General features: G+C 40.4%; 3 protein-coding genes across 7 annotated transcripts; 2 read left to right on the forward strand and 1 right to left on the reverse strand.

Moving 5' to 3' along the window:
* The first annotated feature begins 5,950 nt into the window (after nt 1-5,950).
* On the forward strand, nt 5,951-11,445 carry LOC141603644 (serine/arginine-rich-splicing factor SR34-like). 5 transcript variants are annotated; one of them, XM_074422913.1, is made up of 13 exons: nt 5,951-6,118; nt 6,260-6,417; nt 7,087-7,161; nt 7,248-7,350; nt 7,431-7,477; nt 7,597-7,654; nt 7,830-7,879; nt 7,995-8,051; nt 8,210-8,307; nt 8,404-8,484; nt 9,878-9,911; nt 10,454-10,587; nt 11,176-11,445. In XM_074422913.1, exons 2-13 carry the CDS (start codon nt 6,265-6,267, stop codon nt 11,177-11,179), a joined length of 894 nt encoding a protein of 297 aa, XP_074279014.1. In that variant the 5' UTR covers nt 5,951-6,118; nt 6,260-6,264; the 3' UTR covers nt 11,180-11,445. The 5 variants fall into 5 exon arrangements, 4 of the variants coding, with proteins under 4 accessions (XP_074279014.1, XP_074279017.1, XP_074279016.1 ...); XM_074422914.1 differs by lacking the exon at nt 5,951-6,118 and adding an exon at nt 6,179-6,194; XR_012525539.1 differs by lacking the exons at nt 9,878-9,911; nt 10,454-10,587; nt 11,176-11,445 and adding exons at nt 9,249-9,395; nt 9,488-9,625.
* A 631-nt stretch (nt 11,446-12,076) lies between these two features.
* Nucleotides 12,077-13,297, reverse strand: LOC141644118 (uncharacterized). Its single transcript, XM_074453572.1, has one exon. It carries the CDS (start codon nt 13,295-13,297, stop codon nt 12,077-12,079), a length of 1,221 nt encoding a protein of 406 aa, XP_074309673.1.
* Nucleotides 13,298-16,748: 3,451 nt separating this feature from the next.
* LOC141603628 (phytochrome A-associated F-box protein) lies at nt 16,749-18,419 on the forward strand. Its single transcript, XM_074422912.1, has one exon. The coding sequence runs from the start codon at nt 17,274-17,276 to the stop codon at nt 18,252-18,254; it is 981 nt and encodes a 326-aa protein (XP_074279013.1). The 5' UTR covers nt 16,749-17,273; the 3' UTR covers nt 18,255-18,419.
* Nucleotides 18,420-23,023: the final 4,604 nt, after the last annotated feature.

The raw sequence follows: 23,023 nt of genomic DNA on the forward strand, positions 1-23,023 counted from the left end.
TTTTAATCTTAAGACGAAAATATCCGTTTTTAGAGACTTATTGATATAATGTACCACTACCGCGTTGTAAATTTTCAATGACATTATATAATGATGAAGCTTTACTACCGTTAATATGATTGTTTGAAGTAATTTAGAGCTATAAAAGAATAATCTATCTATACACTATAGTTAAAAGGCAACTTAAAGCATTTAATTTTAATCCATGTGTAATTTTGCTATTGGTTAAAAATAATTTACTTATATTAATTAATTGATTATCTAACTAGAAATAATCTCTAACCACAATGTGTTACATGCTTATAAATAAAAACAAAATAAAAAATATTAGTTGCAAACACAAAAAATAAATTAATATAAACTCTTTATTTTCCTCTCATAAATTTGCTATCAATCTACCTACTATATTTATTTAACTTTTATTTTATTTATTTAATAGTTTGTCTTTTTGTTTTTCCTCACAATTATTATACTTTGTATTTATTTCTATACAATATAGTTAAAAGACAACTTAAAGCATTTAATTTTTTAATCCACGTGTAATTTTGCTATTGGTTAATAATAATTCACTTATATTAATGATTGATTATCTAACTAGAGGTAATCTCTAAATACAATGTGTTAGATGCTTATAAATAAAAACAAAATAAAAAATATTAGTTGCAAACAAAAAAAATAAATTAATATAAACTCTTTATATTCCTCTCATAAATTTGCTATCAATCTACCTACTTTATTTATTTAACTTTTATTTCATTTATTTAATAGATTATCTTTTTGTTTTTCCTCACAATTATTATACTTTGTATTTATTTTACCATAATTTTGTATCTCACCCTTAGTTCACAATCAATTCTTCTTCTCTCAAATAAATTCTTGAAATTAATTAGATAATTTATTACAAAAAATTCCTTATATAAATATTACAACAATTCTACTTTTCATTTTTATCCAAAAAGTTGGTAGGTAAAGTATGCATATATAACCAAATGAGTTATTTAACTTTTTTATTCTTATTATGTTTTAAATTAATTAATAGTTATAATTTTATTTAGTTATTATTTTTGTGTTTGTATTGAAATTGCAGGAGGATGACATATATACTCACATATCAATCACAATGCATTAAATCTGGAAATAATTATTATGGAACTTCTTTGCAATTTTCTTTTAACTTGAATATTTATTTTTTTGTTGGGTTTTTCATTTTTTTAATTATTATTATGATGTATCATAATATCAAATTGTATTATGAATCTATAAGTATTGGTGACATGTTACATTATATATTCTAACCCTTAGAATATATATTAATTAACAATTTTTTTTTAAATTACTAAATTGTCTTACAACCTTTCATGCACTTTATTTTGTTACCTTGATTAGGTATCGTACCAACATATCTCCAAGATAATAAGCAAGAAGACAAACAAGCCGAATAACGCCTTCATGAACAATACCGCAAAAAAAAAAGAACAAAAACAATCAAACCCGTGATTCTCACGGGTCACAAAACTAGTTGAAGACTTAAAAGTTATGAATTGTTCTAAAATAAAGAAGACAAATTAAAATTAGCAAAAAAAAAGGAAAAAAAAAAGAAAAGGGATAAATAAAAGTTGGCTTTAACAGACAATTAGACATCAAGGAGTTGACGTCGACAAACGTTAGAAATGACGGAAAGGTTATTTGAAGTCCTTAACTGAAAAGTTTCAAAGTTCAGGTCCTTACTTGTAAAATATTCCAAAGTTGAGTCCCTTGTCTTACCCATCACTCCTTGAAGGGGTGTCAAGGAAGGAATTATTTATGTCCTTCAAGGCACTATGCTGACTGTTGGAGCATCAGATAGTCGTTCTTCTATCTCTCTCGAGTCTAAGTTGGGGCATATGCAACTTGGATCTTTGAACGATACTTTGAAGCACATCCAGTTTGGGTCACTTGGGTCACTTGGTAATAATCTGGATAATTTGGGTGTGGTTAGCTTGAGTGAGGATGGTACTGTTGACAGTAAGGTGGAGTCTATTCCGATACATGTCAAGTTACAAGGTTCTGAAGACAAGCTATCTACTTTTGTCTCTGCGCCTCAATGATGCGGTTTGCGCCCCAAGAGGTGGGGATACACAAAATCCACGTGGATGCTAGAGTTATCGAGGGAGTAGGAGTAAGGACAATGGGTGGTTTGTAGGGAGGTGTCAAGGAGAGTGGTGTCAATTCAATGGCAGGAAGGGAGAGAATTGAAGATGGCGGAAGCAGATGCATTATCGGTTGGACTCCCAAGATGCGGTGAATGCAGGCTATACGCAAATGATTATTCAAGGAGACTCGGTAAGTGTCATTAAGGATTTGAAAAAAAAACAAAAGCGAGGAAGAAACAATGTTTATTTAATTTTATGATGACATTTTCTTTATTTGTAGTTCTTTTGAGGTAGTTGGAGTTTTCTTTTGTTTGTAAGACTATAAATAAAGCGGCATATTCCTCTAGCTCACACTATTCAGTAGTGCTATGGTAGACATCTTAATAGACATAGTTGAATAGATGATCTCTCCCAATTCCCAAACATTATTGATAAGGATGTCAGTGGGGGCTTGTTTTGGCGGGTCTCGCCCCACACCCGCGGTAATGATTTGATAGGTGGTGGGGGCGTGGATGGATTTCAAAAGTGTAATCCGTCGCGGGTGCTGGAATCACATGAGACCCGCCCCATACCACCCCGCTCCGCTTATACCCCACCTTACTCATCTCCAAGTCTCCAACCCAGCTATAATAAATACTATCTCCGTTTCGGTGAATTGTTATCTATTTTCATTTTGGTGTGTATTATTTCCATTTTGGGCAAATATTGAACAAGTGACTAGTGTATGCATGTGGCCATAATTCCTTTATTTTATTGGTTTGTTTCACATGCATTGATGTTTGTGTAAAAAGGAATAGATAACAATTCACCGGGACAGAGGGAGTAATAACTATACTATATAAAAATAAAAATAAAATTTACTCCCTCCATTCAACTCCAAATAGTATGTTTCTCCTTTGTACACTATTCACAAGTAAGAGGAATCTTCTCATTTTCTCCCAATATATAAGATAAAATATATTCATGTGGGATCTTGTTATATTCGTCTTTAGGGGTACATTAAAAATATCAAATTTTTATAATTTTTAAAACAGTGTAGCTAAAGATATTTACGATGCAAAATGTGCGTTGACAAACGTGAAAAAAGAAATGTACCATTTGGAGTTGAATGTAGGGAGTATAACTTAAAGAGGATAAAAGGCCCAAACCGTTTTTTCAGAAACTTGGACAAATTCCATCTACTTCTCACCCACCCAAATACCCCTTCCCCCTACCCCCACCACCATAATCTTCAAATTCCATCGATCTATTTCCTCAATTAAATGTTTGTAAAACTATTTCATGGTTTGAAAAACTTATGTACTAGTTAATTGAATGTTACACTATTTTGCGGAAACTTATTTGTATAAGTTGTACGAGAGTATGGGAGTAGTTTGTTTTAGATTCAAGATTTATATTTTTAGAAATTGTTTTGTGATGAGATATGTAATTTGGCGGGTCAACGGGTCCCCACGGGGCGGGGATGGTTTGAAAAGGTCCATCCACACGGGTCATGAGGCGGATATGAGTACACATTATTGTTCGTAGATATGGATGCGGGTTACCCCTGCTCTGCACCCACCCACCCTGCCCGTTGACATCCCTAATTGTTGATGTTTTTTTTTTTTGATAAGGTAAGGAAACTAGATTGATAGAAATCAACCTATCACACCCTTTCGGATGAGGAAGGTGCAAGAAAATCAATGATTTTCAAGACACATTAATCAAACATAATAAAAGGATAATGGAAAAGAAGTTCTTAAATAAGAAGATCACAAAGGGGTCGTTTGGTTGCCACTTAGAAAACATAGGCATTGAAAAATCCCATGATTTTAAAAAAACATGGGTTGTTTGGTTGCCATAAATTTTGGAAAATGTAGGAATTAGAACTTCCCAGGAACTTCCAATGCTTACATGATGTGGGAAGTTGCTTACCTACCCCCCCTTGGTAATTGGAAGTTCCTGTGGAATCAATACTATATATTAAATCCAGAAATCAAAGGGACTTCAATGTAATTAAAGAAAGTTATACAAATTAATTATACTATATAATTTTAAATCATTAGCACCGTGTGATGGACCCGATTAAGGGATCTCAATGCAAATATTATATAGCTTGGGTTAAAATTAAATTATATAGAAGTTTGGTAATTTTCCTAAACATTTGTTAGAGACTAAAACATGGCAATTTCCTTAAAATAAAATAATTAATTAAGATGATCAATTTCCTTAAAATAAAATAATTAATTAAGATGGTCAATTTCAAGGAAACTAAAAGAAAGAAGATGTTTGGTAATTTTCCTAAATATTTATAGAAGACTAGAAGATTGTCAATTTCCTTAAAATAAAATAATTAATTAGTATAAACATGCACGCTTATGGTATTAATTATTATCATCATAAAATTATATATTAAATTTAAAATATATGCAATTTTATTAAACTTTATAGTTTATTAGATGTATAGAGATGTTAATTATTTAACATACAAAAATATAATATAAGTAGGTTATAAATAATTCAAGTTAGATTGCATAATATATAATATTGCATAATTCTTTCGATTTGATTTAATGCATATATGTAATATATTTATATAAATATATAATCATCTTAAAATTGCATGTCTAAGTAGTAAAAAGTAATTTCACAAAAAAAAGAATTGTAGTAACATTGGATATAATTATATGATAGTAATCACTCATTTTGAATAGTAAAAATAACAATATTATTAGCGAGATTGGTGAAAGTGGTAGAAACAACAAGGGGAGTAGTGAAATAATCAATATTAATGTGGCAATAGTGAAAGTAACAATAATTACGACGAGAGTAGTGAAATTATCAATATTAATGTGGCAGTAGTAACAGTAACAATAATTACGTCGGGAGTAGTGAAAGTAACAATGATTACGGGTAAATAGTGAAATGTTATTACTATTGTTTCATTAATAAGAGTAAAATATTAATAGCGGGAGTAGTGAATTTGTCTCGAAATTTATTTCATCGTAATTTTAGGATACGTCATAGAAAAATATATTAATGATAAATTTATGGGTTGTGCAACTTTAAGTAATTTTATTTAATGAAAAAAAAATAATGGTAAGTAGAGGTAGCCCGGGCGAAGCCGGGCACCAATACTAGTTTAATTCCTACATGAGCAACCAAACACTTTTCCGAAATTCACCCGAATTGGATGAAGGAACTTAATTTCCATGAATTGTATTTTCCTAAAAAAATTAAGTTCCTTAATCAACCAAACAACCCAAAAATCTCATTTGTTGTTTCGTTTGATTTGAATCAAAAACCCTTACTAAGGCTTTGTTTGGTAAACAACGGATTATTATTGGCAGAAGCAGATTGTAAAAACAGATTATAATTAGCAGATTTTGTTGACAGGTTTGACTAGCATATTTGATTAGCAGATTTTGTTTAAGGTGTTTGGTAATTAGCATACTTGAATTAGCAGATTATCTTAATCCTTTGTAAAATGACAAATATGGACATAAATAAATTATTGACTAAATTAATTATTCTATAATAAAGGTAGGATCAATATGTTTTAAGGGGTAAAAAGGTGAACATGGTTTTTTTTCCAATCTACTGTTAGAATATGCTGGGGAGAGCAGCATATTGTAAAATAGTAGATTCGACCTCAATCTACTATTTCAATATGCTATTTACCAAACATACCAAATAACATATTGATTGGTCAAATATGCTAAAAGCCCCAAATATGCTGATTTTTTTTGCAATCTAGTGTTTACCAAACACCCCCTAATTCTTTCCGGAAAAAAAGCCCAAAAGTCAATATAAGTGGATCCAAAAAAAAGCCGGGCAAAGCCTAGCATAATTAGATTGACCCACCCGCATAGGTTTTGGGTCAGTCGTAAACAAGTCATACTGTAGACGACATTGTGTGTATCCCACATTGAACCTTGTTGTTGCTCCATAATACAAATCCGCCGCTATAGACCTCCAGACCTAATCAATCCCTCTTTCTTCATCTGGTAATTTTCCCCCTTTCTTGCTAATCTTCATCACCTCTTAATTTAATTAGTCTTCATTTTCCTCTTTCTTCATCTGGTAATCTTATTTATTTCTTTATTAATTAATTAATTAATTAATTGTGTGGTGGTTGTATATATTAGGGAAAATGAGTGGGCGATCTGATAGAACGTTGTATGTTGGTAATCTTCCTGGAGATATCAGGGAGAGAGAAGTTGAAGATTTGTTTTACAAATATGGTCCCATTAAGCACATGGACTTGAAGATTCCCCCTAGGCCTCCCGGTTATGCTTTTGTTGAGGTAACCCTTACTATGATTCAATTTTGTATCAAATTACAAGGCATGGGGTGCTTTGTTGAGGCCAAATGGGTAAAGTCACGACTAGTAGGGTGATAACGAGCCGAGCCCGAGTTTGGCCTTGCTTGGCTTGTGTTCATGAAACTAAACTGGAGCTCATTACCATGCTCGCGAGCTCGACCTCATAGGGGAAATCAATGAAAACATTTGATATGGTTATAAAAAGATATAATCATGATAATTTTTTTTATAAAATAAGAGCACCATATTATCTTATCACACAAATTCGAGTTGTTTGCTAGCTTTCCGAGCGGAGCCAACGTTAGCTTGGGTTGACTCGTAAAGTTATCGAGCCAGGCGAGCTGTCTCATCTCATTATCACCCCTAGTCACGAGGATGTTTGGTTATTTATGCTGAAATAAAGGTCTTCTATTTGAGTCAAATGAGAAGTATATGTATGTATATGTATTGTTGGAGGGGTAAAGTCATAAGGATAATGAGTTGGTATGTGGAGCGAAGGTAACACAGGTACAGTTTGAAATAAGCTCGTATTGAAATAAACTGGAAGGATCTTCAATTTTAGACAAATAACACCATCATTGCATCAATTGAAGAGCATTAATTTATGTTTATAGATAATATTGTTCATTATCTGGCAAATGTTTCTTGCAGTTTGAGGAGGCCAGGGATGCCCAAGATGCTATAGATGGCCGTGATGGCTATGACTTTGATGGCCACCGTCTTCGGGTTTGTTGACTACATCTATATTCTATTGCTTTAAAGTTGAGGCTTTGCGTTTATATATTTGTGTTAAGGTCCTTGTGGTTTCACAGGTTGAGCTGGCCCATGGTGGGCGTGGTCACTCATCATCAACTGCACGCTCTAATAATAATAGTGGAGATCGTCGTGGTGTCTCAAAACACACTGAATATCGAGGTAATATCTCTTTTCAGCATATTTGTTCAAATTTCAGGTTGGTAAATGAGATATCTTCCTTACCCCTATGATCAATGCAGTGCTTATTACTGGATTGCCAAACTCTGCTTCCTGGCAAGATTTGAAGGTATAGATGTTTTGTAGTCATTTCAAGCTGTTCATTCTCACCCTTGTGATTACATGAATGTCTTGTGTTTGTGCCTTCATCTTACCTTGTTTGTTGTGCATAATTTTCTTCTTATCTAGGATCACATGCGTAGGGCTGGAGATGTTTGCTTCTCCCAAGTTTTCCGTGATGGTGGTGGTAAGAATTAAGATATTGTCAGCCTAAGTTTGTTATTTGTATTCTCCGAGGCTGTCGAATAAGGGCATTATGTCATATACAAGGATACAACAATTACTCTTGTTGTGGATTAATAGGAATTTCAATTCTCTTTATAGTCTATCCTGTTTATTAAAGGTGATCTAATTCTGTTCAGGAACAACGGGAATTGTGGACTACACAAATTATGAAGACATGAAGAATGCTGTATGCTTGCTGCCTCTGTTCTTTATTCCTTAGTACTCCATTTACCTGTCAGTGTATGCATCCTAAAATTGTTAGGATTTTTAGTGATAATTTTGTGGATTGCCTTGTGCTTCAGATCAGGAAGCTTGATGACACAGAATTCAAAAATGCATTCTCTCGGGCATATGTGCGGGTATGGTGCAGTATTTGTTCCGTTTCTTTTTCTTAAAATTGAAAATAGTGCATATAACCTCTTTGGTACTACTATAGTAGTTGTATACAACTCCACATGCAGGGATTCGTGGCAGAGTTTCTTTCTGTTTTTCCCTGTTAATATTCTTTCATTTTCAGGTCAAAGAATATAAAGGCAGCCCTAGTCCCGGAAGAGGTAGGAGCAGAAGCCGCAGCCGCAGCCGTGGCCGTAGTTATAGCAGGAGTCGTAGTCCAAGGTATGTTTCATAATTTTGATTCTTTTTCTTAATAGTACTATACCTCCGTTGGCTTGAGAATCTGTTTCTTATTTGCCGTTTCTTTATGATGCGCAGCAAGCCACTGAAGAAGGCTTCTCGGCGGTCACCTGCTAGATCCCGTTCTCGATCAAAGTCAAAGTCTCCTCCTGTGTCGAGGTATGGATTTTTCACATTGAGCGGGAGCATTATACTGGGGAATTGCTTGCATGACGATAAATCTTGCTTTTACTTTTCATCCTGCAACAGTTGTTTTGATGATCTTGAATGGTTTGTATGAGTTCTAACTTCTAAGTTAACCGGATTGATCATGAATGCATAAGTGCATAACATGCATTGACCATGGAGTCCTCTCATTTAAATACTCTATGAGATTTTGTTTTTGCGCTCCTCCCTTCTACAACCTTATTTGTATCTTTTGCGATTATGGTGGGGTTTGTATTAATGTTTGCGAGCTTGAGTGGCCTGGGTGAGGAGTCATGCCACGAGCTTTAGCGTAACCAGTAGGACTATTTGTTATTAATTTAGGAGTATTACTGTACGTCTTGATAAAAAAAGGTTAATCATGTGAACTTGTTTGTTTGACTGCAATTATTAGCTTAGGAACCTTGTTGGTTTCTTGAAGAAAAAAAGGGAGTGTGATTGACTGCATTCATTTTTCCTGCTTATTTTAATATTTTGTACAATGTGAATCTTGCATATGTTTGCTTAGATATGCAAGGCAATGTGAAGATCACAATTTTAGCTTTTGGCATGATATTTAATCAAGGCTGCGACATCAAATCACACTCGTTTTAGAAAGGTTTGGAAGATGACCGTGATCGAATTTTACCGCATTTAGCGAGGTTAAACGAGACAATTGATACCGCAACCATGATTGAAATTGGGATCTAATACTATGGCTTCTGGATTGGATGTTTCAGCTCTTTTGTCACAAAAACCCGTATGAGTTTGTCGGACATGTGAGGCCAACCCAGTAACTATATAATTGAATGAGGAATACACAAGTATTTGAGTTGGTTTCATATGTGAGTCCATCTCATACGAGACTTCCTGCTTTTGTTATGGAGGTATGCGGCTGTTTCTTTGAGTCGCAGCTTTAGGTACCTTCATAGCCTGTTTGTTCTAATACGTTTAGCATCACATATCCCATGGGTGCTAGATTGGATACAGAAGCTCATGGACTGGCATATTAAAGCTGGTAGCTGGAATACTGGGAACTAAAAGCTAGTGGGATTTTGGAGCGTTTTGGATTCTATGGATTTCGTCGTACATTCTGGAAAGGATACTGCATGCATTAAATTATTGTATGGAGCTGTTCCAAAAGGCTTATATTTTCAAGTGGTTTCTTCTTTGTTGGTTGCGGTAGAGTATATCATTTTTTCCCTCATGTCCATAAAAATCTTTTTCCCTTTTTCCCCTTCCCCTTGTTCTGTTTACTCTCAATTATGGATTTGGTAACCCTAAAGTGCAAGAGGCATCAAGGCTTTTGGGTCAAGGTCTGAGAAGGATACGTGGATATTAAATTGCATTGTTTCTGGAACTTTTGCAGATCTCCGTCAAGATCCAGATCACCACTGCCGCCTGTAAGTGTGCTTATATTTTGTAAGGCTTTTTTTGGCTGAGGATAGTTTAGTGAGGGTCATGAAGGGAAATAGAAGGAAAATTGGAGGCCTGTGGTGGTAGAGAATACAAGGAAATGAAGAGGGGGTAATAGTTTCGCACCTCCCCCTCATTCGTTGTTTGGATCCCTGCAATGTGACAAACATTTGGGAGGAGAGCCCCAAGGCTTCCTTCTCTCAATGTCTCTCCTTTCCCCCTGCCCTCCCTCCGCCTCGTTTCCTCCCTACTTCTTACCCTAACAAAACTTGAAGATAATGAATGTATTACTCATTTACACTCACATGGGAGGCCACCTTTTCACCCTCCCGTAGTCGTGAATCGTGATATAACCTATTTAGTTGATATTTCTCTATATCCCGAGCTGGTTAAAATGTTTGTACATTCCATCATCTGTGAACACATTGCGTTTTGTCTTTTATTCAAGACAGTAAAGATATGGTCCCTTGTATGGCTGCAATGATTCTATTTAAGAACTGTGCATTACTGTTTTGTATTTTATCTACAGGGTAAGAAAAATGTGAGCAAAAGCCCCAAGAAGCGTAGCCTCAGTCCCCGTCGTAGCAGGAGCAGGAGCCCGAGCAAGGGTAAGAAGAGCCTAAGCAGAAGCAGAAGCAGGAGCAGGAGCAAGAGCCTGTCAAGGTACAAGTGTTGGACTCTGCTTATTCCTGCTCCGGTAGTCTTAGTTTTTAATTATGATGGGATAAAAAGATGGATCAATGAATTGCTTGCTCTTCTTTTTATTGTGGAGTAGGAACAATTTGATGCTATTCTCTACACAATTTTCATTATAGATGGTCTAGAAATAACAACTCCCTCTTTAATACTCCCTCCAATCCAAACGATTCTACCCACTTGCTTTTGGGTGGTCTTCGAGGCACTACTTTGACCGTCTTTTTCTCCATGAATACATAACTTTTTGTTACAAAAAATATAATTTTGTAAGTGTTTTTTTTTCGTTACAAATCTAGATATATTAATTTTATCTTTCAAAGTTACATACTTTTTTACGTAATTACGGTCAAAGTTTACCAAGTTTGACCTCCAGAAAGCAAGTGGATAGAATCGTTTGGATGGGAGGGAGTAGAAAGGGTAGGCCGTGTACATATATACTGACATACTCTCTCTTACCCCCGCAGCCCCGCTATTTGTTGGAGTCCTTGAACCACTAGGGTGTTTTTTCTTCTTAAATCTAGAATCTTATAGTGTATAACACGTTTACATTAACAGGTGAAAATCGTGTTGGCTCGTTCACCAAGCTGCTTCAAACTCACAAGTTCCCGAGTTATGGAAGAACGGCTAATGGAGCAAGTAAAGCTTGCAACTTCAATTACAGTTTGGACTTTTGGAGCTATTTTTACTGTTTGACGCTTTGTTATGTGAGGACGGACTGAATCTTTCTTTAAATTCTGAATTTTGTTAGGCAACAAATTACTACGGAGTACTTGAGAATCAAAGCACCTTTTCATTAATTTTAATTCCCTGTGGTTAGTAAGCCAATGTGTTAGGTTTTGAGTTTAACTACGTGGTCACTTTGCGTAATTTTGGCAGGTATCCAGAACTCATGACTCAACACATCAGAGTTATCTTTGCTGGGTGTTTGGATTGGGGGATGAGTTCGGGAGGGACAGGGAGTCAGGGACGGGAGGGGAAATGAAAGGAGGTGATTTTTAGTAAAGATGACGGTGTATGGAATTTTAAAGGGTTGGACATTGGATATCTCTATTTCCCTCAACGATATGTTTAGGGTGTGTTTGGATAGCAAAGGTAGAGGGAAAGGGAGGGGAGAGGGAAGGAGGGAAGGGAAAGGGAGAGAAGGGAATGGGAATGGGAGGGGGAATGGGGTGTGGGTGTTTGGATACAATTTCCTTCCAAATCTTGCCTATTGTTGAGAGATTTTTTTTTTTTTTTTGAGGGAAAACGCCCAAAGGGCCGCTGTATGCGCAGCCGGAGGAAGAACATCAGACCACTCTACCCTACCATCAACTCTAGGAATAGCATGTGCCAAGGCATGAGCGACACAATTGTTTACACGACTAGTATGTGACCACAAGACCGACTGAAAATTATTACAAAAACCAAGAATGTCATCCACAGCCAACGATAAGGTACTTCGTCCCTTGCTTTCCCTTCAAAGATTTCGATAACTTGTAAACAAATCACTCTCGAGCATCACGTGTTGGTGTCCTTTGGCCAAGGCCTCCTGTAAACCGTCTAAGACCGCCACCGCTTCCGCTATTCCTGGGTCCCAAGTAACCTCACGCGCAACGGACACTCCCCAAAGAATGTTTCCCTGTCCGTCCCTGCACACGGCACCAGTACCCACCCCCTCACCTTCCTTGACCCCCGCATCAACATTCAGTTTGACATACTCTCCTCTTGCCGGCTGCCAACCTTCACTTTCCTCATTAGCTACCTCCCGTCTCTCTCTCGCCCTCCGTCTCCTGCTGTCAACCTCAGCCTCCCCCATCTCGACCATCACATCCCTCACTCTCTTAATGATCCTTTCTGGCTCCACCCTTGTTCCTTCAAACACACACTTGTTTCGGCACTCCCATATTGCCCAACAACCAAGCATAAATTTCCCGCAATCATCCATGGAAAAATTACCCCAGCACGCCTCTATCCATTCCCGTAACCCACCACCTTCCCCCTCCTCGGCACAATTAAGGCCCAGTCCCTCCCACACCCAAGCCGCCACACTACAATTTCGAAACAAATGTAAACAAGATTCGTTAACAGAGGAGCAAAAATAACAAGGAGAGATCTCACCTTTGGTCCGAGCTGCTATGTTGTCTGATGTTGCTATCGCTTCGCTACACAATTGCCAGAAGAAAAGCTTGACACGGGGCCACACAGGAATTTTCCAAAGCCGGTTCCATAACCATCGTTCCCTTTCCCAACTCGAAGTTTCCGTCGAACTAGTGCTGTGACCTGCTAAAGCCGCATAAGCCGAGCGAACCGAGTATTCCCCATCCTTTTCCTTATCCCAGAACCACGTGTCCGGGGAGGCAAAGGAGCTAACCCGGATATTTAAAACCCGCTCCCTCTCAAACGGCAAGAAAACCGAGTCCACCAAATTCCTATCCCAACCTCCTCCCCCCGGTATTAGCAAGTCTGCCACCGTCAAGTCTTCCATCCCCGTCACACTAGGCGCTATGACCTTCCCAGTCTGGGTCCCTGGAATCCAAGCTTGCCCCCACACCAAAGTATCATGCCCGTTGCCTATTCTTCTTCGCAGGCCGTAGTCTAGGACTCCCCTCGCCTCCACAATCCCACGCCAAGTGTAACTTGGTCCATTCCCTACATTTGCCGCCAAAAAATCAGAATTGGGGTAATATCTCGCCTTCATTACCCGAGCCCATAGACAATCCGGAAGTCACTAGTCGCCAAGCCTTTTTTTTCCTAGCAACGCTCTATTAAAAAGCTCAAAATCACTAAGCCCAACCCCCATCGCTTTTAGGCCGACACATCCTCCACCAAGCAACCCACGAAATACCACGTCTCCCCTCCTCATGTCCCCACCAAAAGCGAGAAACCATTGACCGCAGCTCATCACAAAAACTCGACGGGATTTTGAAAACACTCATTACATAGGTAGGAAGTGAATTGGCAACTGCCTTTATAAGAACCTCCCTACCAGCCCTCGACAAAATTTTCCCGCGCCATCCTTGTAATCTTTTGCTGAGTTTATCACGAAGAATGTCAGTTATCGCCTTTTTGGATCGTCCTATGACCGTTGGAAGCCCCAAGTATCTCTCTTGTTCCTCGACCTCAACCACCCCAAGCCTTCCCGTAATCTGCTCCCTGACCGTAGCTGTCACCCCTTTACTAAAGGAGACCGTAGTTTTGTCTAAATTTACCAGCTGACCAGACGCTGCCTCATACCTCCGAAGAATGTTATTTATAGCATCCGCTTCATTGACATTTGCTCGCACAAAGAAGATACTGTCATCCGCAAAGAACAAATGTGAGACAGTCGGAGCAGACGGAGCCACACGCAGCCCGTGTAAGGAATTACTCTCCACGGCCCTTCTCATTAGATTCGACAAAGCTTCCGCACAAAGAATAAAGAGGTAGGGGGAAAGTGGGTCCCCTTGACGTAAGCCTCGCTCAGGTCGGAACGCTTCAGACGGGGTCCCATTCACCAGAACCGAAAAGGTCACAGATGAAACGCACTTCATAACCCTCCGAACCCACCGTTGGATAGCAAAGGTAGAGGGAAAGGGAGGGGAGAGGGAAGGAGGGAAGGGAAAGGGAGAGAAGGGAATGGGAATGGGAGGGGGAATGGGGTGTGGGTGTTTGGATACAATTTCCTTCCAAATCTTGCCTATTGTTGAGAGATTTTGATTAAGCTTGGAGGAGGAAAATTGAATCCTTCTGGATCTCTCCCCCTCCATTTCTCTCTACCCTCATTTGTTATCCAAACAAGGGATTCAAAATTCCATACTCTCCCTTCCTTTCTTTTCCCTCTAAATCCCTCAATCCAAACACACTCTTAGGAATCAAGAATTGGGATTGGATTCCATAATTGACTTATTTTAAGCGTTTGGGAAATTTTAGAATTTGGACTTCATATTTGGCTCAATTCTTATCAATTTCGACCTATTTAAAGTTTGGGGTATTTCAATTCCTGCAGTACAACAGTCATTTGATACCATGACTATTGTGATCGAATTCTCGACCTCCCATGCCTAATCTCAATTCCAGTTCTACAGTCTTCTAAATTATTGAAAAATTGAAATTTGGAATTGAATTCCTCTTGAACTCTAACAAAGGGATTGAGATGGAATTTAGTTTTGCGTTTTTAAACACCATCGAAGGTAATCTATTTGCTGAAAAGCTAAGGAGTATGATAGTAGTATTATGGTGCAACGTATAGATTCTTGATTGTGAATGTGATAGAGACAGTGCTTAAAGCATCGAGCAGTAGAGGATGCCCACTCGACGCAATGTCTTTGTTGTTAGGCATTAAGGCTTGTGGATTTGTGGTTGTGAATGTATTGTTTGTTTGAGTGAAAAATACAAGGCGCACACATTCATTCATTGACCTAACAAACAACCAAACCCGATAAAGAGTTGCACATGGTCTGTCCTTGCTTATTTCTTCCACTTTACCTTGATACCAAACTCTTCCAACAAATTTTACATTACAAATTCTCTTATCACAAATTCACCTTGAAGACGCGCACTATCCGTCACAAGCTTGCGACGGGTTAAGTATATTTACTCATGTGGATAGATAAGACAAAAACAAAGTGTCTAGGGAGTAGCAATCTGTTTGTCTTATTTACCCACATGTGTAGTAGTTGACCCGTTGCAAGCTTGCTAATTTTACATAGAAGACTATAATTAGGCAATTAGTCTCATTGTAGAGGGGTATATCCGTCTAAAGATATAGTCGAGTCAAATAATCTTATTTTTGCATGAATAGTAATCCCCACTATCCTACTTGTTGTTTGTCTTATTATATAAGTTATGATATATTTGACCCGTTTACAACTTTCCGTCTAAAGTGAGATTTTGTGATAATTAGGAACTAGTTTTACAATTAGTGTTTGTTCGTTTGAATTTTGGGTCAATAAAAATGAGCATTTTTTTTTTTTTTTTTTTTTTTTTTATCGGAGAGAAAAAGATGTATTACATGATGTTTTGGCTCTCAGAGCCCATAATACATCCATTGTGTAAGACTAAAACAACATTATTAATACAAACTACTAAAACTATGATAGCATGGAGTAGAACGGAATATTGATAGCGAGCGTTTGAGACAATCTCTAACTTGATGCCTTCACTAAACAATGATTAGAAGTTTGAGACAATATCTTGAACAAAGCTTTGACGCCATTTATTGTTAAAGCCCACTTAGAGATCACCACTCATTCTATATTCACCAATCTTTATGTACAAAACATTTCCAAAGATGCACGATTTCTTGTGAATTCACGATTCATTTATGCCACCATGTCAACAACTATATGCAGATGTACATAGACTTCTCACTTGCTACTCTTTATTAACGACTCCTTCCGTATTTTAATTTTCTTCCACTTCTCAAATTAATACAAATGTGCTATCGGGATTGTCACTATAAATCTATTTACACTCAGAAAAAAAAAATGAATGTTATTAGCTCCTCAATTGGTAAAACTATTACTCCCCTTATCTTATAAATTCTTTCGAATTCACATACTCCCTAGTTTATACAAACACTAGTTTAAGTGGACCATTAGCATTACGAATTTACAATTAGTAGCGAGTAGAAGGTAAAAAGACAATATATTTGGAAGATATTTGTAAAACAAGCTGATAGTGAATTTATTTTTTCATCAGATAAAGGCTATATTCATTTTTTATACTCTCTGTCACAATTAATAGTTTACATTTACTTTATTTCGCCATTATTAAATAAAGTAAATATACACTATTCACTAGAACAAAGTAAGTACTAGCTATACAATTTCAAAAACTGTGTAAAGAATATAGTACAACAACAATTAGGGACTAAATTTAGGTTCAATTCTACCAATTGCCTGATCCATCAATCTTAAGCTATATTTCTAATCATAGTTTTTTTTTTTTTTGAAAAAAAATGCCCGTTTAATTGATATGTGTAGCTTCGTCCCTGGTAACAATATTGTCTTAGACTCCATATCTCATACGAATATACTATGCAATTATAATGAAGAGTGAGCAAGAGCAATCCCTTAAAATCATAAGTTGGAACTTGGAATTTTGCAAATGGAGAAACAAAAGAAAAGGCTGAAAAATGATTAGCTTAAAGGAACCAAAGATTAGATGAGGGTGTTATCTTTTAGAGGTGAATAATGGAAAACGAATGGTTTAAGTTGTTTATGTGGCCCTACCTCTAAAACGAGGACGTCCCAAACATATCAACCACATATTTCCCAACGTCATCATCACTCAAACTCACTTAAACCATACATATATTATTCCCAAACTAACTCCTCTCCCACTTGTCATAATAAATGAATCGGTTAGTCTCTTTTAAAACGGGAATATCTATCTTATAAATAAAATGGTTAAATATACAAAGTACTCCACATAATTAGATAAGACAAATTGTTTTACTAGTTCCTAGGAGCTCTTTTTTTTTGTCATATCATATCTCTTTTATTAGACCCGTATTAAATTTAAGATAGATAAATCCGTCTTAAAACAAGAATTTGCGAGTCAATAAATAATTCCACCAAATATCCCCTCATGCTTCAAACTCCTTCACTCTTCACCACATTTTGATTCACGCCCAAACTCAAACACAAACACCACCGCTAAATATCTTCTTTTCTTCTTCTTTCTAATTAGCAATGTCGGACAAAACATTCTCAAAACTCTCTGACGACGTCGTTTTAAAGATATTCTTCTTATTAGAAGACGACCCAAGAAGCTGGGCTAGACTATCATGCGTGTGTAACAAGTTCTCTTCCCTAATCTCTGCCGTGTGTTGCAAGTCTAAGTGCCTCTCCACTCTCTCTACCGACCTCCACGCGCCGTCCACTTCACCTGCCGGCGCGTGGTCTTCACTCTACAAGATCGCCGTCTGCTGCCCCGGCCTCCTTCACTCCGGCGTCCTCCTCGATAATTCCGATTTTGGCCTCCTCCGCGAACTCGGCCCTGATCAAAATTACCATCATACCCCTACTCCTACCCCCACCCCCACCGGTTCCAATTCCGCCGCCGCCGCCGATGTCGCTCCCAGTAACGAAGTCGACAACGGTGACACGTGGACTTTGTATGATGACTTGTACTACGACACAATCTACGACAATTCCGAAACATCCTCGGAATCAACGACCGCGACCGCCGCGATCGCGGTCGTTGAAAGCGAGGGCGAAGCCGGAGGCGATATGAAGAAGAGGAAGTTAGCGATAGGCGGCGAGGCGAAAACGAGGTTGTTAAGAGCGCATTTGGCGTCGGGGGCGTGGAATTTAAGCAGGGAACAAGGGAATAAGCTGTTAGCGAGTCGATTTCGAGAAGATTGTCTGTACCTAAGTGATTGGCCAGGGTGCGTTCATATGGAAGAGAAGAGGAATTACATGGTGTTTCGCGGAGTTTTCAAGAATTTCAAGAGAACGAGGGTATGGAGGACGATAAACGATGGGCAGAGGAGTAAAGTGGAGTTAAACTGTGCGTTTTGTGGGTGTAAGGATACTTGGGATTTGCATTCTGCATTTTGTTTGAAGAGGGGATTTGGGTTTCATGAAGATGGCGATCCTGTTGTTAGGGCTTATGTTTGTGAGAATGGTCATGTTTCTGGTGCTTGGACTGATTTCCCTTTGTATTCTTGATTTTATTATTATCTCCTAATAATTAGTACCTTCTAATAGGCGACTATTTGGAAATGACCGAATTTATTAGAAAGTTTGACTAATTTGTACTCCATGAATTAGTCGATTAAGATTAGTAGATTGTTATCATCTTTTTTTTTTTAAACGAAGCCGATTTTTTCTTTTTTAGAAGAGTTTTTTGTCAGAAACTACCTTTTATTTAGGGTCATTTGTGAACAACTATCTTTCATTTTATTTTTGGCTTTCAATTACCTTTCATTTCTTCATTTCGCGAAAGACTACCAAAAATCACTTCCGACAAAAAAAAAGTCAACTTTCTGGCGTTGACTTACCATTTCATGTTGAATTTAACTCTTTACTGTAACCCTAATAATCGATGATAAAGATTGATTAAACCCAACATTAATCACCTCAATTTGTCTATCTCTTACTCGAAGCAAAGACCTAATCAGTGAAACAAAATCATCATTGATATTAATCTTAACATGGTAAATAATTTTTCAACAATAATGATCTATTATGCCCTTTGATGGGGCGATATTCTCGCACCACGTCCGACTACCAACATATTGAAGCAAGTCAAAGATATCGATGGGGCGTATTCTCGCACCGACCGACCAAGTCAACATACGAAGCAAGGTCAAAGATATCTACAAAGAAGTCAATCCGCTAGATAAATGAGCCGTCATCCCATCGGCTTTGTTATCCTGGTCCCGGCGTGACAATCTGCCAAAATGACACACACCCGCGTACTCATATCCAAGACCCCTGGGCGGTGAGCCAACATGGCCGCCGCTGCCATAGTCCCTCGGCCGAGGTAGATCGATCTTTTCCACCGCTAGCCACTTGGCCACTTGCCACCACGCGACAAAAGGTGGCGCATAAATACTCCTCAACCTTCATTGAGGAGGGGATCCACAACTTGACCTAATATCACGCATAAACTGGTATTATCTTCCTCATCTCTCTACAATATATTGCTCTAAATAACATACAACTTAATCCTTTAAGTTTATCGACTTGAGCGTCGGAATGTAGACGCTGCAACACAAAGCAAAGCCAAGCCCTCGCCTTCGTTCATTGTTGCAGGAGAGGCCGAGAGAAATCTAAAAGGCAAGAAGAACCCAACCAAAGACATTATTCTACAGAGCCAAGGGTGGTAACGAATACCGCTCCGAATTACACCCGAACAATTGGCGCCGTCTCATGGGGAAGACACTGAAGCTAGTCACATTCATTCCCAAACAAAAAAAAAAAACCAACAAAAACCCACCCCAAAAAGCTAAGAAAATGTCGAAACAACAAGACGCAGTCAGAATCGACGAAACCGCATTCTACCAGGATGATACCTTGAACAATTCTCGAGTCATGCGACCCTCCACCGGTGGAGTAATCCAACCGGAGTTCGGATGCCAATAATACCGACACGCCACGCCGCCAAACTAACCAGTCACCATCATGGGACATGTGGTTGACGTAGCAAACCGAAAATGCTCCCGGACCTAATTAGTAATACGCCCGCTCACACCGTCACGCGCCGACAAGAGCGGCGGAAATCGTCCCAGGGAACCAGGGCCCAAAACGTGACTCCGAGAAATTTGAACGGAGCACTAGGAGAAGCTGACCCAGCCAAGTCGCCGGGGGAGCCCAAAGTGGGCGCGGTAGACCTAAGTCCTTCCCATACTCATGGGAGGACAGCGTCCCCGCCGCACGAACGAGGCTTACCCCAAAGGAGCCGAGGAGTCCGACTCGGCGAGTTGGAGGAGAAGTCCGAGTCGAAGAAGGAGTCCTTCCCGCTACGAGGGAGGAGCCGGACTAGGAATGCGAGGAGCCGGTCGCGCGTATAGTTCGACACGTGGTCGACAGCCCCCTCGGACCTACGTCCTGAGATCCAGGTGCCAACCAAGCTCAAGCTGCCACCTCTATCATACAAAGGAGATAGTGATCCAGCTGACCACGCTGAGGCTTTTGAGTCTTACATGTCGGTGTGGGAGCAGCCCGATGAGGTCTGGTGCCGAGTTTTCCCAACAACTCTGCATGGGATGACTCAAAGCTGGTACAAGGGGCTCCCCGACGGCTCGGTATATTATTACGCCGACCTAAGGGACGCCTTTCTAGCCCATTACTCTTGCAATAAGAGGAGGGCCGTGGAGACGTCAGACCTCCTAACTATCAAACAGGAGGGGGGCGAGACTCTACGAAGCTATGTGAAGAGGTTCGACGGAAAGGTTCAGCAGATTCGAGAAATTAATCCCGAATTGGCGGCTTTCGCGCTGATGAAAGGTCTCCCAAGGGGAGAATTAAAAAATGAGCTCATCAAGTGCGGAGGCCTGGGTCTGGACGCCGCTAGGAAGTTGGCTGATCAAGCCATCAAGGTAGAGGACTATCACAAGACCTGGGTAGGCCCCAGCGAGGCCGAGCACTCAGAAAAGAAGAGCCGCCGGGAGGACAACCCGGATGAGAGACGCCGTGATAACAACGACTCACGGTCCGATGAGAGACGCCGTGAGAATAATAGGTCACGGTCGGACAAATCTTCCAGGAAACAGGACTCTGCGGGCGCCGGATGGGGTTCAGGAACGTACCACCAGAGGCGGTATAGTGAAAAAACCCCTCTCGTCGTATCAGTCGCCGAGGTCTTCGCCCTGAGCAAGGACGAGGGCCAGAAGTGGGAGAGACCCCCCAAGCCAAAAAGTGACGGTGACACGAGCCAGTACTGTGAGTACCACAGCCACACCGGCCATCTAACCAACGACTGTTGGCATCTGAAGAACGCCATTGAAGAGCTGATCCGGAAGGGGAGCCTCGGCAAGTACGTTGCCAAAGGCCAAAAGACCGACGCCGACAGTTCAGGTAAGAAATCCGTCTTTGAACGGATAGGAGTGATCCATGTTGTCATCGGGGGCAACGAGAACGGAGGGTCCGCTCATGGGCACAAACGACACCTGAACGAACTATATCAAGCCATCAACTTTGTGCCCAACACAAATGACCCCCGTTTCCAACATCCCCGATATAACCATTGGAAGGAAGGACTACGAAGGAGTCGTCGTCGCTCCTCACAAACGACCCACTCGTAGTCAATTTGGACATATCCAACCACTTGGTCAAGAGGTGCCCGATTGACACCGGCGCCTACACGAACATCATGTTCGGGAGTGCTTCCTCGGCCTCGGCACGAAAGTCAAGGATTTGAGCCCCCGCACGAACCCACTATACGACTTCTCTCCGGGGGGCCTGGTACCATTGGGATCAATCGACTCCGGTGACCTTCGGCGAAAAGAGTGCGGCCAAAAACATCCTAGCCGAGTTCGTGGTCATCGACGGCTCGTCCGCCTACAACGTTCTCATAGGCCGGGTCACCCCCGAGCGAGGCCGACGCAGTGATGTCCATCCGGGCCCTGACACTAATGTATGTCTCGGACCGGGGGAAGCGCATAAGCTCGTCTCCAAAGACGAGAATGACGAGGTGGTCAACGTCCGGATAGCCGCCGGAGGATGCAACATGCAATCCCTCAAAGTGGCAAAAAAATCGAAAAAGGGAAAGGTCTATCCTTACAACAGAGGGCGACCTCATGGATGTAACTAGTGGCCGACTAGGCCATTAGACGCCGGTAGTCTCGGGAATAGTCTATGTAGCGGCGAGGTGTCCAAAACAAATTGTGGGCACCCCGACGCATGTTTTTATCTAAATGAAAATCATCCAAGTCTTCCATCGAATGTTCGCTCTTCCCATAGTCACTAGGAAGCAAGCAGACGCCGACTCACACCGTCATGCCGACAAGAGCGGCGATCTTTATCGATAGCGTATGTCGGCTCACACTGTCATACCGACAAGAGCGGCAGTCTCTACGAAGAAACGGGCGCCGTCGCAGTCACCCCAAGTAGTAGACGCCACGGCCGTCACCCCAAGAGGTTAGACGCCGTCGCAGTCACTCCAAGTGGTAGACGCCACGGTAGTCCCATGAAGAAGCGGGCGCCGTCGCAGTCACCTAAAGTAGTAGACGCCACGGCCGTCACCCCAAGAGGTTAGACGCCGTCGCAGTCACTCCACGTGGTAGACGCCACGGTAGTCCCATGAAGAAGCGGGCGCCGTCGCAGTCACCCCAAGTAGTAGACGCCACGGCCGTCACCCCAAGAGGTTAGACGCCGTCGCAGTCACTCCAAGTGGTAGACGCCACGGCAGCCGAAGAATAAGAAGCGGATGCTAGCTCACACTTGTCACATCGACAAGAGCGGCAATCGCGACCGCAAATAGCTTGATACTTGCAAAGCAATCAAAATGCCTTAGAAGCGTTAACACAACTGAGATACGCACTCTAGACCGCCTCGGCCAAGCCGAGGCGGGAACAAAAGAGACACTCAATTAATAACGTAAGGAGACAACCCAGACGCAGACATAGACGCTGAGGTACAATCGAGACGCACAAATACTAGCGTAAGAAAAAGAAGTGAGGTAAAAACCTCGGCCGGGCCGGAGGCAAAAGAAACGAACTCTTATTAAGAATGTTCAACGAATTACAAGAAATTACAAGCATAAGCCAAAAGACGAAAGGTTACGATATTATCTCCCTATGTCCGTTGTTGCTCACCATCGCCAGCAATGGCACTTTCTTCGACGGGTAACCCAAAGACTCTCTTAGCGGCCTCGGCTTCAAAGACCTCGGCCTTAGCCTCGGCGGCCTCAAACCCTTGCCCGCTTGGCTTCCTCCGTGGCCTCTTTAGCCTTCTCGGAAGAGTCGCCTTCTCGGCACCGCCTCCTTCTCCGC

The sequence above is a fragment of the Silene latifolia genome, chromosome 1, assembly GCF_048544455.1.
Source record: "Silene latifolia isolate original U9 population chromosome 1, ASM4854445v1, whole genome shotgun sequence".
Classification (NCBI taxonomy): domain Eukaryota; kingdom Viridiplantae; phylum Streptophyta; class Magnoliopsida; order Caryophyllales; family Caryophyllaceae; genus Silene; species Silene latifolia.